Below are 18904 nucleotides of genomic sequence, written 5' to 3'. Positions count from 1 at the left end.
ACTGTTGTAAGTCGAGGACTACCTGTACTTCATCCCTTTTTTTTTTTTTGGTCATCAAGTTTTTGACACCTTGCTGGGCAACTGGTGGTACTCGGATGTTGCCATATCCTAAAAGTGGTACAATGGGTGAAAAGGTTGAAAAGCCCTGCTATAAAACATACGGGGATATGTAGGGATCTGCTCTGGGAACGTATTTCCTCTAATTTAACCTTCAATAAGTCATTCTTTGAGAATATTTTCCCAAATTAAGCTGTCAGTGGGTCATACAAATTTAAGGGAGGGAAAGGAGAAAGGTTTTTAGAGATAATAATAATAATAATAATAATAATAATAATAATAATAATAATAATAATAATAATAATAATAATAATAAAAAAAAAAAGTTGGAAGGTACCTTGGAGGTCATCTAGTCCAACCCCCTGCTCAGGCAGATCTTGCTATGGGACTTCAAGTACAAACGTTGCTTGTCTCTTACCATTCGTGATAGAAAGAATTCAAAGGAGAAACAGTCCTGCTCTTTAAAAATGATGAAACAGTATGTAAATAATGCTAATATCTGAAGCGTTAGGTGGTGGAATGACATTTCTGGTACTTGATCAAAGACAGGAAGGATACAAAAATACGGATACTTTTCTCTTAAAGTTCTCTTAAAGTTGAGAAATCCTATAGTACATCTGCCCCATTTAGAATTACAATGCAGCAATATTTTCTCACCAGCAGAGGTCAGGATGGCATCATCCAGTAAGAAGTTCTCTCTCTTCCGCCCCCAACCCCCCTTTTATTCTGCAACAGAAAGAAATGTTTACTCTGAAATGGTCAGCCTTGCCTGGTAATAACAGAACGAGACATCCTGTTTCACGCATGGAGCAGATGGAGCAGATGCAAATAGGAACAGTCTTGAGTTGACTATGTTAGTGACATAGGACTATTGCTGATGAATGTGGCCAATACATTTTTAAAGAGGAAACCTTTGAGAGAAGCTGTATGCACATTTTTAATGAGCTAGCGAGAGGTTCCCCGAGGATGGGGCTCCAGCATGAGTCCAAAAGCTCAGAAGACGAAACCTCTGGTCCCAGTGACTGACCCAGATTGGATCCTGTACGTTTTTGAAAACAGAGCGTCTCAAGACCCACTTCTCATCTTCATTCCCTTTTTCTCAGATGGGCGGGGGGGAAAAGTCAACGGTGAAAAAGAATTTTCATTCCCTTAAACCAGGGGTAGGCAACCTCGGCTCTTTTATGACTCGTGGACTTCAACTCCCAGAATTCCTGAGCCAGCTGCTGGCTCAGGAATTCTGGGAGTTGAAGTCCACGAGTCATAAAAGAGCCGAGGTTGCCTACCCCTGCCTTAAACCTACATTTGATTGCCCTCCTCTTACTCAGCAGCATATACTAATACATGCGTGCACAGACTTTTCTTGGTGCCATGCTGATTACATTTAGAAATTTGGCTGACAAAGCCAGGGAAAAAACTGTGGGCCTCTGCTTCTCAATCTGGAACTTTTGTTAAGCCCTGAGGAAAAGATAGCATGGTTAGCAAAGGGTATAGTGGCAACCCATTGGGAAGAAGGATGGGGCAGTAGCCTATAGATGTCCCGCAGAATTCTGAGATGTGATCTACATTAGCTGAGTATGAAGCAGGAGAATTGTAGCTTTGGGGTGAGGCATGCAAGAAGCTCCTTTGGTGAGGATGTGTGTATTTGCATGTGTTTATTGAATATTCTCAGGTGGTGCTGAGTGTCAATTTTTGCTGTCATTTAATTTCTCTGTCCTGGTTCTATTTGTTGTTGTTAGCTGCGAAGTCATGTCCGACCCATCGCGACCCTATGGACAACGTTCCTCCAGGCCTTCCTGTCCTCTACCATCTTCTGGAGTCCATTTAAGCTCACGCCTACTGCTTCAGTGACTCCATCCAGCCACCTCATTCTCTGTCGTCCCCTTCTTCTATTGCCCTCAATCTTTCCCAGCATTAGGCTCTTCTCCAGTGAGTCCTTCCTTCTCATTAGGTGGCCAAAGTATTTGAGTTTTAGCTTCAGGATCTGGCCTTCTAAAGAGCAGTCAGGGTTGATCTCCTCTAGGACTGACCGGTTTGATCGCCTTGCAGTCCAAGGGACTCGCAGGAGTCTTCTTCAGCACTACAGTTCAAAGGCCTCAATTCTATTAGGCTAGTTATTATACAAATTATTTGGCCCTGAGTATTTTCTAGAGCCTAACCTGTTTCATTTAATAGCACCTGCTACATGATCACTTTTAGAGTTGTGTATTTCTAGTTCACTCAATATTTATAATGCTTCCTAACACTACTTCTAGTTAAGTGTTCAAGTTTCTCAGTACATCTGGATTTGCTCTTCAGCTTATCCATCACTTCAGTTGGCCTCTACTATTGCAGATTCCTTCCTACTTGAGTGACTCATCGGATGGTTCTGGGAAATGTGATGGTGTTTGACTGTTCACTTTACTTCTTCATTGGCTGAAGCTATTGTGCTGTATGTGCATCAGTTTTTCACTATACTCCTGCCGAATGAATATTTGCTAGTCTGCAGGAAAATTGTGTTTATTGCTTCTTCATCCATTACTCCTGTGTAAAGGTGGTTAACCAGGAATAGAATGGATACCTTTTTCAAATGAAATCTCTTATACTGTTTGGGTTTTTTTAAGCTAACCAATTCAATCACTTCCGGGCAGGTATCTTTGACTGTAAGAGAATTGAGCTATGAAATGGAGGCCCTGGTTTCAGACAATATTTCTTCCTTTCTCAAAAAACTGTTCTGAAATGTAATGTATGCTGCTAGTTTTCTTTGTCCAAAATAGAACAGCGACCATATAGTAACAGTGACCAGATAGGAACATATAGGCCCTCTTTCAAATATCTTTTTGAAAACTAGTAGACTTAGCATGTTCATCACATTTATTCGATCTATGATCAGAATAAGAGATTTGGACAGCAACACTGAATTTACAATATTATAACATAATGAAAAGTAATTTTAAACATTACAACTATACACTGGTTTCTCTTCAGGTCACATAAATATTTCATTTAATGTGTTGTGAGTGGAAAAAGTATCTTGTTGTGATTCAGGGTCAGCCTGTGGGTTCGGCAGTTGGGTCGGACGATTCAGAGGAGGAGGAGGGGGGTGTTGGAGAGCTTGCTGAGGGTGTTGGAGAGCTTGCTGATGATGGCCTTGAGGCTCCGCAGAGCCCTCAGCCAGGCCCCTCCCACCTGGTTACGACGCAGACCCAGCTGTGTGAGCCTGACAGCGTGGATGAAGATGACCCACAGCTGGCCATGTTCAAGGACGCCCGATGCAGGAGACAGTCAATCAGGAGTAAACAGAGGAAGGCAATGGGGCACCTCGGAAGGAGGCAGAGAGAAGCCACACCCTGAACTGTTTAAAAGGGGAATGTGTGGGAGGGCTGGTTTGCTGAAGGCAACCATTTGAATAGCTCCTGTTTCATGGTTCGTGTCTTGTTTTACTCTGTTTTATGTTAATACATTTGGCAGGCTTAGTTCCAGCCTCTTGCCTTCTTGTAAAGGGGTTGTCCCTGCCTTTTCTGCAGGGCCGGTAGTAGGCTGGTACAGAACATATCTCTATACATACAACCATATTTAAATATATCTGCCTGAATATATATTTGCAGCAGTTTGTAAGCATAAACCAAATTTCTACATTTCAGTAAATGCCATAATTGTTTTAATAGAATCTCTGAGCATCTCATATTTTAACATTTTAAAATCTTCTTTCTCCTTTTTCCTCTCTCCTTTCCTTTCCCATATTCTGAGATGTGGTCATTCTGAATCTGGTAATTGATAGTAAATGAAAAGCTGGTGACTAACAGTGCAATGAAAAACTGGTAGCTACAGTCTGAATTAAGGCCAGGGTAAAAGTAATCAAGGGGAGATTTTCTTAAGTCTTAGGAGATGCTGCCTGTCAGAGGGATCACATGTATCTGTGGAATATAACAAGGCCCCTGTAGCCATCATATGTTCATTCTGTGACAGAGCTCTTCTTTCTGTGATTTTGGTTTCCTTGCAGCAGTGTCATCTTTCTCCATTACCATTTTTAACCTTCCTTTCATTTAGCCACTAACCCTTTACTAAAAGCAACAGAAAAATATCTTAGAGAAGCCACAGGAGGAAGTATAGGCCTTCTGTTCAGATTCTTGCATCAATGTCTTTTAAACCAACCATGGGTTATTAAAGCAGCACATTATTTTTAACCATAGCAGGTCTTTTGAGTAAAACGTTCTCACCACAGGTTACATAAATACCGTATGTTAGGGTTAGAGGAGAAGTATTAGAATTCTCCCAAAATGAATTAAATTTGGATTCCAGCATGCCCAGTTTCAGACTTGCCCAGGAATCAATGCATTTCAATACACGTGGAAGCCGTGCCCACCCCAGCTCCAGCAAGGGTTAAAAAGTCACCATACGTCTGAACACGTCACAACTTGCCTTATACCAATCACATCTGCACACTAAACTAAAACCGAATAAGGTACATTTTGGCTAAATAAATATGTGAATCCCAAACATTGACCTAAGCTGTGATTCCGGTTTAGCCCCAATTATTGAGTTTTCAAAACAAAGCAATACACCACATTTTCGTGTAGTTTTCAGAGTAAAGCAACACATCACATTTTGTCGTATCCTTTGTTTCTCCCTTTGGATGAGTACTGTCCTGGATACTTGTTGGCTGTCAGTAAATTGCAAAGAAAAGTTGTTGCTTGGGTGCCCAGCTAAGAAAATGACCAGGAATATTCTAGACCACGGGTGTCAAACTCGTCACATCACGTATCACGACTCTTTTTGCATTGCCGGCAATGGGGTGGGTGCGGCTTCAGTATGATGAAACCGGCCCCTGGGCTGGCAGTTTGACACCCCTGTTCTAGACCAAACTTACATTGCTAACAGACTAAGGAAACACAACTCACTTAACAAACGTCTCTCTTAGCAGCATAAATTTTGGGCTCAATTGTTGTCGTAAGTCAAGGACTACCTGCACTGGCTTGTTTTGCTTGTGATATCTTCCCCGTGGCATGCTCTTTTATTAACTATTTTACGGTCTCTGACTTTGGCAATAAGAAAATGCATAACCATCTCCTGGCATTTTGTGTCCTTTGGAAGTACAGATAAAATAAAAGCAGCATTACTGCTGTGCGTGCCTAAACAAGCAAAGCACATAAATGGTGTTGACTTCCAATTCCTGAGAAGTGGCCTATTCAAGTGCATGATTAGTTAGTATACATAACACACCTAAAGCTCACACTATGTTTTTCTCCTCTCTGGTTAGATACAGGAAGAGGCCAGAGAGGGAAGGGCTGTAGAATGTCATATATGTTTTGCAGTTTGCCAGCTCGGCCCCCAGCACTGCTAGATAAGTTTTGGAAAGAATCCTAGATGAAATGCTAAAGATGAGTCGCTATAGGTAAGGCCAAACGAGGTGAACCCAGTGGACTGAAAATAAGTAAAGATTTAAAAAAAGCACATTGATCCCTAGAATCAAGACCAGGCCTGTTAATCTTTTCTAAATCAGGAATTACGCTGTTAGCTAACACAAAAACGTGACAAAAGTTCCGGATCATGATAAGTAAAGTGACACTATAGATTCATTTTTAAAAGGAAGATCTCTGGAGGCAAGAAAAATAAATGCAAAACTTTCACCCAGGGATATCCCGTTACCTTTTCTTACCGTTTCAGATTCTGAGTTTGTAATTACATTAGTAATATATCTGGCCGCGGTTTCTTCAACATTTGCTCTGTCTTTGACAGAGTTTCTCTAGTCTCTAAGCAGTTCTGTGGTGGGGACACGAAAAACTACTTTTCAGCCCAATTGCCTGTTCCAGATGTGCCCCCCAGATACGATTTTAAAGTCTGCTTGCCCCCTGATAAACGTACTTACCCAAAGATTGCTGTAATCCTCGCATCGACTTTATGATGTTTATTTTGCAGTCTGGCAACATGAACTATTCTTGAAACATCATGCCGACGCATTTATGTCTTGTCCAGCTCCATTCCTAGAATAGCGTGTCCTTCCAATCCCAATTGGAACTTTAACCTGCCAGTTCTTTTTCCAGGACCACACACACTCAGTGCTCCGTCCCATAATTTAGAACAGATGTAGTGCTTTCTTTAGGCGGCAAGATACATCTGAAAGCTTCGGAATTTGTTTCACTCCCTTCCTAAAGCTGCCCTAGAGTCATTATTGTACAGGTAGTCCTCGACTTAACAACAGTTTGTTTACTGACCGTTCAAAGTTGCAACGGCAGTGAGAAAGTGATTCACGACTGTTTCTCACATGACTGTTGCAGCATTCCCGTGGTCACATGATCAAAATGCGGACACTAGGCAATTGATTCATATTTATGACGGTTGCAGTGTCCCGGGGGTCGTGTGATCAGCTTTTGCGATCTTCTGACAAGCAAAGTCAATGGGGAAGCCAGCTTCGCTTAACAACCTCGTTACTAACTTAATAACTCCAGTGATCCACTTAGCAACTGTGGCAAGAAAGGTCATAAAATGGGGCAAAACTCACTTAACGAATGTCTTGCTTAACAGCAGAAATGTTGGGTTCAATTGTGGTCGTAAATTGAGGACTACCTGTATACCAACCAGTTTCTTTTAATGTGGTGATTTGAATTAGTATGAAAATTACTTTTTAAGGAAAAAAATATTTATGTAAATGTTTGATACAATCGAGTACCACAAATATAATAAAAATAATTCTCAACTTTTTCTCCCTTTTCGTGAATACTTTATTGCTTCAGTGGATAACTAGCACCAGTCACTAGGTTTGAGAATTAATGTTACAGTATATTTCTTAATTTGCTCTCCAGTGGTTGCAGAAGAAAAAAATGTTTTACTTGATAGATTTGAAATCACTTCTGTATCTGCCCTCCTATTGCCTATTTTTTAAAACTTAGAGTCTGGCTTCACAATCTTTTCTTTTAAGGATTAATGGGACAGTGTTCACCTATTGAAAGTTATATTTTCTGCTAACCCGAGAGAAATTAAGGAAAGAGGACAGAACATCCCATGTCAGAGGGACAGATAGTAAGCAAAAACTTTCTTAAACTACAAGTAATGGTAGAAAAATTCTCTTTTGGGACTGGCATGTTCAAGGCCTATATTCAGAAGCCATCTTGTCTGGCAGATATTTAAAATCAGATTCAGAAGAAACATGTTTTTGCTTGGTTTAAATCTTGTTTCCAGATAACTTTTATAGTAATCTAATTAGGGTAGAAATGAAAAATGCCAGAAATAGAACATTCCTCAGCCTTAAGAATATACAGACATGTTTGCCTTTATCGTTTGTATTAAATTGTGAGGGCATTCTCCATAAGACAGTTACAATAGCAGCAATTTGCCAGAAACTAGTTTTAATTTTTGAAAATGAGTTACTAAATATTCTGTTACATGTACAATTAAGGAAGAACAGTTCCTTTGCGGATTTCAAAAGAGCTTATGACTGGGGAGAGGGGAAGGAAAAAATATTGCCTCAAGAACCCATAGAAATACATGTTAAAAGAGAATGACTGTGTAAATGGAATATTCTCAGTTAGATCCTTACCAATCATGCTAAATAGAATTGCAGAACAATATCTGATATTATTATCCCCTTTGAAATGAAATGTTCCCTTTACAGTACAAAATGTGTTGGGTTCATCCTTTTCTTTTTCTTTTTTTTAAAAAAGGATTATTTATATTGTAATGTATCTGGAAGCCAGAAAATAAATTCTTCAAGTATTCTAACAGGAGTCACTTTGAAATTAGTTGTTTCAGGTTTATTTTTTTTAAAAAAAGGTATTCAGTTAACCAAACCATTTTTTAGACAGCTACCGTACATGCAGAAGGCAGGCCCTTAATTGCTACTAGACTGAGTACAGATCAGTGATGGCAATGGAGATACAAGAGATTGCAGAACAAGGGAAATAGCAAGGAGATTAGGACTCTTACAGCTCATAGTTTCACCACATCAAATTTTGTTTATAGGAAGTGAGCAAGGACACATTTTAGTGCCAGTTGTATTCCTCTCCAGCAAGCCTTGGCAGTGGTAAAGTTATACTTATCTGAAGGATCCGTCTAAATTTGCCTTGAAGTTGGAAAGAATCTGCTAAGGCTAACCAAAGGAAATGGGGACTGCAATTTGTCAAGGAGTACACATTCTTTTCATAGAAGATATGCAGTGATACCTGGAACCACGACAAGTAACTTGTGCAAAGTCCTTGTGACGGCTTTCTTTAAATATGCAAACATTTCCATGTATTGCATCTACTTAACTTTTTTGGTCATGCTTCCTTTGGTTAATTATAGAGCTGGATTTTGGCCTTTTTCCTTTCCGAAGAGATGTGGATCCGTTGGCAAACTATATATTTCCTTTTTGTTCCACTGGAAGCAGCACTCTCTTCTAATTTACGATATGTGCTCCAGGAACAACTTATCCGTTAAGTACAATAGGCGCAGTGCCTAGGGCCCACAAAAAAGTGACTTCTTCAATTTAGTAATGATGATGTGCAATAGACATAATTAAACTGCAACTCTTTATTATTACAAAATAGTATTTAGATTATTTACCATTCCTTATTTCTTTGTACAAATATGACAAAAATATTAAATTTATATAAAATATAATTTGTAATATCATTTTTAATGGAAGGAGGGATCCATAAAGGCAAAAGTGCTGTGGGACCACAAAAGTCATTATTTAGTTTGATGGGTGCCACATCACCTTTGGCATAGGTTGGGGTAGGCAACCTTGGCTCTTTTATGACTCATGGACTTCAACTCCCAGAATTCCTGAGCCAGCGTGGCTGGCTCAGGAATTCTGGGAGTTGAAGTCCACGAGTCATAAAAGAGTCAAGGTTGCCTACCCCCGGCATAGGTACTCCAATTTGTCCTTAAGGTGACGTTCCCTTTTTAAGTACACTCAGATTTCCAATAGGCCATGCCAGAAAGAATTGTATAATTACAGGTACTTACTGGGGTAAGTTAACTTGATTATTATCATCATTTCCCTATTTGGAATGAGTGAGGAATGAATGTAGAAGACCTGCATTAGATAGTAATTTTTTTCGAAGTATCACTTAAAAATCAGATTCCCTGACATTCCACTCTTCCAATTCTGGGTATATTGTCCTATGATTGGTATTGCAATTCAGATACTTTTTTATGTTTCGAAGATCTTTTCTTTTCTGTTTTGATTGGTATATGTTGTCTCACATGTTTTATTCCAAATAGCCTTCCCAATTCCAATGACAGTCTATTTCCTACGTGTGCACTTACGTTTTTGAAATATGATTTTATAATGCTCTTTCCAGGCTATTATAATTAACATTTTTGAAGTTGCATTTTTTTACTAGCAGTCACCGATATTAAAGGATTCATTGTTCTTGGTTGGGGATTTGGACTCCTGATATTCTTTGAGTTTAAATTCATAAACATTTCACTAAAGCAATAATGTAAAAACTTATCTGTCTGGGTCAGGGTCTATGTATATAATGGTGTGTCTATGATGTTAACAAGCGAACTGAAACCCTAATAAATATGGGTCAGCAGTGGCACGCCCCAGAGTTAAAAAATAACACTTGTTTATGAACACATAATACTGACTAATGATAAATAAGCCTTTTTTCTGCTGTTCTTGCTTGGGGACATGCAAGTAAGCTTTGCTGTGTTGGTTTTTAAGCAGGGGTTTCTGTTGTGCAAACCAAACAAAGGCTCAGCAAACATTTTCTTATTCTGTTCTAGACATGATAAGTCAAAGGTCCAAAGGAGGCAAAAACAGTGGATGTGCTCAACTTGGCACAGGAAGGGGTACTCTGCGTCTTCGGGCCAAGGGGCCAGCCACCGTAGAAGAACAGGTGTGTTCCATGGTCCCAACTACATTGGTTAGAAAGATAAGTAGCTCTGCTGAGAAAGTGGAGCCCTTTCTTCCATCCAAGGATAAGACAGAGCAGATAGCTACAAAGCTCTGTTGAGAAGTATGTCCTGTAACACACCAAGCATCACTTCTGCTGCCTCATCTTTCTGTGCCTCACTTTCCTTCCTCATTTCTGTGTGGCAAAAAAAAAGTGGTGGGAACGACAGAATCAGCGGCAAGCAATAATAATAAAAACAGGCTGCTGTACCAAACTTACATTTGCGGATCTTGGATCAGAATTCTTCCCCCTTTCGTATTGTTTCTTTTAATTCGTTTTTCCTATCTCTGTTTTGCTGCACTGTAACCACCATCAGTTCTGTCTTACTGGGGATAGTTATATGGATTGTTTGTTTTTTTCAGTTAGCAGAAGGGGAATATTGTTGCTATTTTGGTAAGTATGTTTTTTTTTCTTTTCACAGCCCTCTGCATTTGAGGAAAAGGCCATTGAGAAGGTGGATGATCTTCTGGAGAGCTACATGGGTATCCGTGACACAGAGTTAGGTAAGCTTTTTTTTTTTTAATCTGGATCCTAATTTGCTAAGGCAGCCGATCACAGCCTATTCCTACCTGTTTTTACTCCTGTGCTTAGGAATATAAATAAATGTGAGGGTTTCCTTGTGTCCTTTAGATTTATGTTTAATTCTGTAGGCTCTATGCATATATCCCTATAAAGTATTTGGAGATAGAATTAATGTTTATTTCTGATTTTTTATTCCTCTGCAGCTGCTACCATGGTGGAGTTGGGCAAGGACAAGCAAAATCCTGATGAATTTGCAGAAGCATTGGATGAGCAGCTGGGTGATTTTGCCTTCCCGGATGAGTTTGTCTTTGATGTCTGGGGAAGCATTGGAGATGCCAAGGTTGGGCGCTACTAGGACTGTAAACATACTAGACCCCCCCCTCCCACAGAAACTATGGACAGACTGGTGGTGAATCTGGAACACTACAGCGCCCTCACCTTGGATGCTGGGCCCACTGATTGGAAGGAGCCCTAGAGCAATAAGTAATCTGCATTATTGACTGGAGTGTAATGTGAACTGGGGGCAGAATTTCTGCTGCTGTTGCTTGCTTCCAGCCCCCTCTTGTTGGAAATTCCCTCAGCCCCTGGGTACAACCAAGCCATTCGGTTTGCTCTGTTTCCTACTCTGAGCTAGGTGCTACCAGTTGCTTCATACAGTTTGCTATTTCTTAGAGCGGTATGGCTGCTGCATGTTGGATTTCTAAGTTTATTCTGGTTTGAGAGCAAACATAACTGGAAAATCAATTCAGATTTAGGTGGATGACAAGCAGCTTTTGTTTTGAGAATCAGATACTCTCCATGGGAACTGAAGGAAGGACGGACAGAGTTGGCTTTTTCAGTTCTAATAAAACTGGAGGAGAGATCCTAGCTCTGCATATTTCCTCTGAGCAGGTTGGTGCCTGAGGAGACACATGTCCTAGTTCTTCTGAAAGCTTGATCACCCTTCACCAGTTCACCTGTCATTTGTGTTGGTACGAGGCACATACAGACAGCCCCTCCCTCCAGTATCAAGTATCACTGCTGATTCTGCTAGGCATCAATTGCGGAACCTGATCTGGCCTCAAGTATTGTGGCTGGAAAATAATCCACACACAGTCAGTCAGTACAGAGAGCACATATAGCATACGTATGTAACATCTAACCCCCGAGTACCTGTCCTTATGGATTGGGCCTGGCACATGCTGCTGTTTGAAGGTTACAGTCTCAGAACCACGTGCCGTTTTCAGCCTCATCCACCCTGCCCTTTTTAGCTCTATATTTGGGCTTTTAATCCCTGGCAACTCGTGATGTGTGGATAGTACAAAGGCTATTGTGTGTGTTCTTTCAGGGGATGGAAGTGTATTGAATATCATTAATTCAGTGGCATTTTCTCCTCCACCTCACTGATTCTAGGATATTCCATTTCTAGGCTGGCTATAGCAAACTCTTTTCAAAAGTAGGGTTTTTTGTGGGGGGGGGTTCCCCCAAAAATTTGGGGACTGTTTCCAGGAGGAAGGGCAACAGCAGAAGTCCCTTGTTGTCTTTCTATGGGCATACCCTTCTGAATGCCTGTCTGAACTAATTTTGTCCTGCTGACCTACCTCCTAGGGTTGGCCCAGTTAATTTCTTGTTATTTATATTCTTTCAGCCATGTGCTCCTTCTCAAATTCTGGGCCTCTCCCCTGTGCCACAATCCATTACTGTAATTACCCAATAGTTAATAAGACCTTCACATACACCTTACAGCCTCAGCTCACCTACTGTATCTCTAAAACACTAATTCCAGGTAAGGTATAGAGCAGAGGTCTTCAAACCCGGCCCTTTTATGACTCGTGGACTTCAACTCCCAGAATTCCTCAGCCAGCATGCCTGGCTGAGGAATTCTGGGAGTTGAAGTCCACGAGTCATAAAAAGGCCGAGTTTGAAGACCCCTGGTATAGAGCTTGCAGACCTCTAGATTGTACCTCGAGCGCAGAGCATGTGAGGCTCTGCTAACAGCCTTGCCGTTTCTCGTGTCCTGGCACTGGAAACCTCTTAAGGAAATCAGGCCCCATGTCCTCCTTGGGCATACTTTTGTATTCTGCAAGTAAATTGTCTTTAAGATAAAATATATCAGTACTATTAAACTGTGTGCACGGTGGTGTGTTTAGAACAGTTACTCCTAATGAACAAACCGATAACAGGGGAAAGAAGGCAGCGAGCCTGTGGAAAGGGTTGGAGAATCTGTATTACATATTGGGAAAAGAGACATATCCAGAGCGGTACGGAAGAAACCAGCTGCAGCCGACGGAGTTTTGTCTTCATTTTATTTTAGCTTTTTTTTTTTTTTTTTGGCGCGGCCTTCCCTTGAGAAACTTTACTGCCCTTTCTTTTTTCTCAAGCATTGGAAATTTCTCTCGTAGACCCGTGCCCTATAAACAGCTGCAGTTTAAAAAGGATGTGCATGGGATGGCAGCGGTATTCTTTCTCTCGAGTTGGCATATATCCCGCTCACGTGGAGCAATCTGTAGATGACTGAAAAGGATTCTATAGGTGAAGCTGAACCAGAGAATCTGTTGCATGGAGCCAACAACAACAAACAGAGCCTTGGTGGAGCAGTGGGCTAGTGCCTCCTTAAGTAGCACCAGCTGCCTGCAATTAGTGCAGGTTCGCATCCCACCAGGCTCAAGGTTGACTCAGCCTTCCATCCTTCCGAGGTAGGTAAAATGAGGACCCAGATTGTTGGGGGCAATTAAGCTGACTTTGTAATCATGCCGCTTGGGGGTGTGTGTGTGAAAGCCCTAATAAGCAGGCATATACATAGAATGAAGGCTACTGCTAAGCTTGTAAGCCGCCCTGAGTCTTCGGAGAAGGGCGGGATATAAATGGAATTAAAATAAAATAAATAAATAAATAAAACAATTGCATTTTGATAGGCCTTCTGGGATTCTTCCGCAGTCCTATGCGATGGACTTGGGGTATTTAAAAGCTTTTTTTTTCCCCACATCCATCCTTTCATATTCTACATAATATAAGTCAAACATTAAAGTTATTGGAGATTTTCTGAAGGAATCTTTTAAAGATCTTATCTTTTAGAATGCCCTCGGTCTTTAAATAGGGAAGCATTCATTTCCAGAACTGCTTTACAAAGATCAACAGCATCGTGATCTTTGACCACAGGCTTTCTAATATAAGTCATGACACGTATGTAAAAAGGATAGGCAAGAGGCAAAACGCAGATGCTGACTCCCCAGCGTCTGCCAGCTTGAAGAGAAACCATTGCAGGAGACTGGTGAAAATTAAAATGAGTATGGCCCAAATCAACTGAAACACTCATCCCCCACCCCACCCACCCTATCTAAAGCAGGGGTCTCCAACCCCCTGTCTGTGGACCAGTACCGGGGCTGCGGCACGCCAGCAACCCGTCCACACGAACGAGCAAAGCCCCCTCTGCAGGATGTAGGCAGCACACAAAACCACACACCCCCTCCAGTTGGTGGAAAAACCTCTTTCCACTTAACCGGTCCCTGGTGCCCAAAAGGTTGGGGACCTCTGATCTGAAGAAAGAATAATACTGCTTCCCCCTCTTTCCTGCATCCTTTTAAAGTGGTTTCTGCTAGAGGGCCTTCTTACTACTCGGCTTCTCTACTGAAGGCACTCCCTGTCCCATAGAGGCTACAGTGCAGATGGATGCTAGGCTTTGCCTCAAATGCTTCTGCCAGCATTGGAGTGGGACTATCAGCTGTGCCTTTGAGAAGCCCAGAGCAGGAATAAACATACCCTGTTGCTGATTAGGTTTTGGCTAGGAAATGGGATATTTCCCCCCATGGGATATAAAGAACAAACAATGAGATAGGGTCAGTTTGTCAATTTGTTTCAGGATGCACAAGATGAGATGGAATTCAGGTCTAATCAGATTCATTAGGCTCATGTGCCAGATGAAATATTTTTCCATCTGTCAAGAGACTAGCACAGTAGAGGAAGGCTGGGAACACCACAGCTTCTAGTCTGCTTCTGAAAACATTGAGGTGGGGGTGGGGCAAGGACCCCCTATCCTTCCCCTTTCATTTTTTTTAAAATCCCATTTATATCCCGCCCTTCTCTGAAGACTCAGGGCGGCTTACAATCTAAGCACAAATCAATGTGCTTAGCAATAGCCTCCAAAATGTGTTCTAAGAATATACTAAAGCATTTGGGATAGTGTTTATTAAACTTGTCTTCACACTTCCTGATTTTGCTTTATTTGCGATCTACTTGGGTCCATTTAAATTTATGTATAAAGACCAAATTTGAAGACTGCTGGAAATTGGTGGGACTGTCAAGTGTTGAGAGGTTGTGTTAGAATTAGCCCGCTCTGTACACTCCCAACACCAAGGACTCCTTGCATAGATGCATGGCTGTAAAAAAAAGCTTTGCTCCAGCTAAGTGGCTCACTCCAGCTAAGTGGCTCAATCCTCATGAACAGTCCTTTTCACACTTCACAGCATTGTCTTGGTTGATGCTTAGCCAGATGATATGTGGGTACCAGTTGCCCCAATGGATTTCACACAAATGAAAACCATCCATTTGCAGGAGCCCAGAACGGGGCAGTTTTTAATCCAGAGCCACTGTTGAATAGCCTCTCCACAGGAATAGCACAATTCCTATTACCTTCAGTATGCCGGATGTGAGTTATAAAATTGATAGTTGAAAAGGCTGAGTCTAATGGTGTGACATTCTTTAATGACCACAATCTTTTCAAGAAGAGCAACTGTTTTAGTGTCTTATATGGGAAAAAAAATCTAGTGGCACCTTAAAATGTTACAGAATATCATGTACAGTAAATCTTTTTAGATCCTAGCTCACTTCCCATTTTTATTTTTGCCATTCCCTCCATGGGCTCCCTTGTCCCAAACAGCACCTCTGCCAATATCATATGTTCTCACAGAGCTGAACTCTGTGCATCTATGATGTAGAGTAGGTAGCCTGATGGTTTAGACCAGGGGTCTTCAAACTCAGCCCTTTTATGACTCATGGACTTCAGCTCCCAGAATTCTTCAGCCAGGCAGGCTGTCTGAGGAATTCTGGGAGTTGAAGTCCATGAGTCATAAAAGCCGAGTTTGAAGACCCCTGGTTTAGACCATCATAAGGACATTAATTTACAATTGCCAGAAAACTGTTGGAAGAGTGTCTAAAGACTAGGCGACTATATGAGAAAAGACTCTGGCGTTCTGGTTCCATCTGTGACCATCTAGATATAAGAGGAAGTTCTAAATCACACAGGCAACTCATATTCTTTTCATGAGGCTGGGGTAGGGAGCACAGAAAAAATTCCAGTTAGTCTCATGGCTGGGAACCTTTTTTTTTTAACTGCAACAGCCTGTAACTCTTTTACATGATGATGAATGCCACAATTAATCTTGCTTTGTAAAAGGTAGCAGCAGCAAATTTTATTGTGTCCTCAGAATATTTCCTTCCACAATAGTGCAGGAGGAATTTAGGATTCAGTGGGAATCTGGTACATGATAGGTTAGCGCTGTAACCATTCAGATACCACTTGCAAACCCCATTCCTCAGGACTGTGAAGGCAAGGAATCACTGCAACTTAACACTGAGCATCAGGTGGAAAATATTTCCTTGCAGGCAACCACCAGCTTGGAAGAGATTGATAGATCCTGCGTGATAACTGAGTCACTGAGCACATTCCTAGTGGATTCTATTTTTTTTAAGGTCTCTCATATAGATTACCTCTAAATGCTAGACAAACACACAACACAGCTGACACAGAATACAATCCAGATGTGTTCAGCAGTTGCCTGATTTTTAGTCTCCCAGATGGAATTGGCAAGCAACCTGCTCACAATTACTGCCTGCTGTATTGGGTTATCGTTTTTCAACAGCCTGTTAAAATAAGCAATTTGAACACTAGCCACTCTGTTCCTTGCGGATAAATGCAGTATTTAGATTTCATGGTTTGGTCATGAGAATGGCACAGGACCTAGGTCTCCTGCTTGAGCAGGGGGTTGGACTAGAAGACCTCCAAAGTCCCTTCCAACTCGGCTCTTCTGTGAAAATAAACAGCCGAAACCCTCACAAGTTACACATAAGAAAGCTGGTTCTAAGAACTGATATTTGATTCTTCCCCCTGAGTTTTTTTTCTTAAGATGCTAATATGTTTGAAAAGAATAAGAGTAGGTAACATTTGTAAAATCAGCAGAGGTACAATTTTTCTGCCACAAAACAGTACCTGTGGCAGCCAGCCTATCATGCAATCGAAAGACGGGCATAACTCATCTGCTCCAATTGAATTCTGCCTTAAAAGTGTAAGTTTCATTGACTTGGATGAACCTGTCTTCATATTACAGGATTTAGGGTTTCTGATGAGATTGATCACCATCAAAATTAAGGTCCAGGAGAGCTTCAATCATCAGCATCTTCAGCTTGTTAAGACCGGCAGATATCTGTTCAGAGAAAAAGTTGCTTTTTTATTTTTTTTATTTTTAGAAATAAGTAGGCGAACATTCCTAATACTCATTCCTTCTCCTATTTTACTCATAACAACAACTCTGTAAAGTGAATTGGGCTGAGAGTGACTGGCCCAAAGTCACCCAGCTGGCTTTTGTGCCTAGGTAAGACTAGAACTCACAGTCTCCTGGTTTCCAGCTTAGTGCCTTAACTACTGTACTAAACGTGGCTCTTCTTTTTGAATCCTTCCTTGATCATAAACCAAATCTCCATCTTCCAGGAGGACTATCAGCCCTTCTTGACACAAGCAAAACAGAAATTAGGTTGAAAGATGCATATGCTGTATTAACTAACGCAGACATGGCCACCAGGTGGGGCCACGATACATTTCAAGAGTAAGGTGGTAAGCCAAACCTTATAGAGATCTGTCCCAATGCACATATATCACCTGAACACTAAGCCTGCTTGCACAAGTCCTAAAGGAACTGCCTTCCCCTGGGGCAATCTCGTATTCAAAGCTAACACTAAATTAAATTCTTGTAGCTCCAATGCCACCTGTTTATTGTGAAGCTGACAAACTGATCTTGGAGCAGACTTTGAACCAGATTCTACCTACTGTACAATCAAAGAATTCAGCATGAAATCATGCATCTACTTCAAGGCCCCATGCTTACACCCAGAGAGAGAGAGAGAGAGAGAGAGAGAGAGAGAGAGAGAGAGAGAGAGAGAGAGAGAGAGAGAGAGAGAGAATCTCAGCTGACCTTGGTATATAGCAGTGGTGTCAAGCTCGCCGCATCACGTGATGTGTCGCAATGTATCGTGACTTTTTCCCCCTTGCCGGAGCTGGGGTATTATGCATCCGGCCAGTAGGCCGGCAGTTTGACACCCCTGGTATATAGTCTCTAGGCTGCTTGCTAAGCCTTGGCTAGAAGGATTGGAGGGGCTCAGGTTGAATTTAAATAAAGCTTGTTAGGTCCCAAAGCCATCCATTCCACTGGCTATTGCAAGAGCAGCCAATCTGAATGAGAACAAAGCAAATCATAGTTCTTTGGAATATTGAAAAAAACAGTTGAACATTCTTGCTTGTAAATATCATACTTAGTTCAAAGTTTCCTCAACCCAGTGAAATGCAGGTCCATTCAAGACTGGTTTCTTACACAATAGTTTAATCTGAACAGTAATTGGGAACTGTATCCCATTGCAGCTTCGGGGCATTCTTTTGTGAAAGACCAAGGTAACGAATAGTACCAAATGTTTTTTTAAAACAAATTCTACCCATTTACTCATTTTCTATGCATACAGTATACATCAGTTCAATATTCTTTATATAAGGGAAGAAAGTCTCACTTCCAGAACAGCCCATCACTTTTGTCTCTTCTAATGTTCAAGGCATCTTTCTTACAAAATAATGACTTTTCATTAGTAAAGGGAGACATGCTCCCAACATCCTTTGAAGGGTGACTTGCCAACATTACACACTCTTATTTTATCCTAGATTGTAATTTATAGTAGTTTGAATGCCATGAGATGCACACCACCTTTATGTACACAGCTTTTATGTACATATTCTACATTACTGTAATGTTTTGTATTTATATTCAGGCACTTAAGTACGGCACAAGAATGATGCAACAGGTAGGACACTGCCAGGGAGCAAAAGTGAAGTTTTGTTCATGTAGCCCATAAAATACTTCAGGAAAAGTCAGCTCCACAAAATGATGTTTGTGTTTTTAGGAGTCATGGTAAATGTCTCCAAGCTGACAACTGAAAAGGTGGATGCTGCTTCAATCTCTTTCCTCTGAAGTCCAAAAATACATTTTGCCCATCTCCTCCTGGCTTTGCTCCAAAGTTGGCTCCAGGGACAAAGCTCATGGCTAAATGTAAGACTTTGATCCAGCTCTGGCACAGATAAAGCATAGGCTCATCTTGCCAAGTTACTCCTAGATTTATGAGGTGGAATGAGACAGCAAGATGCCATGTCTCTTTGGGTCTGAGAGACGAGAAGCCCTGCCTTTAGGAACACTTCCCATTCTGGCACTCACACCTGGGTTTCAGTTTTGGCA

At 41.3% G+C, this 18904-nt stretch overlaps 1 protein-coding gene across 2 annotated transcripts in view; it reads left to right on the top strand.

The window, feature by feature from the left end:
- GIPC1 (GIPC PDZ domain containing family member 1) overlaps positions 1–18904 on the top strand; it is a 56014-nt gene that overhangs the window by 18899 nt on the left and 18211 nt on the right. Inside the window, exons 5-7 of one of the 2 annotated variants that reach the window (XM_083354402.1) lie at positions 9748–9860; positions 10339–10420; positions 10643–10779. In XM_083354402.1, the coding sequence (XP_083210528.1) occupies positions 9748–9860; positions 10339–10420; positions 10643–10779 (332 nt within the window). Of the gene's footprint in view, positions 1–9747; positions 9861–10338; positions 10421–10642; positions 13302–18904 lie in introns of those variants that run through there. The other variant, XM_083354403.1, reaches the window with a different exon arrangement.

This window comes from Vipera ursinii (assembly GCF_947247035.1).
Source record: "Vipera ursinii genome assembly, chromosome: 2".
NCBI lineage: Eukaryota > Metazoa > Chordata > Lepidosauria > Squamata > Viperidae > Vipera > Vipera ursinii.
This window is presented reverse-complemented; position numbering and strand designations above follow the sequence as displayed.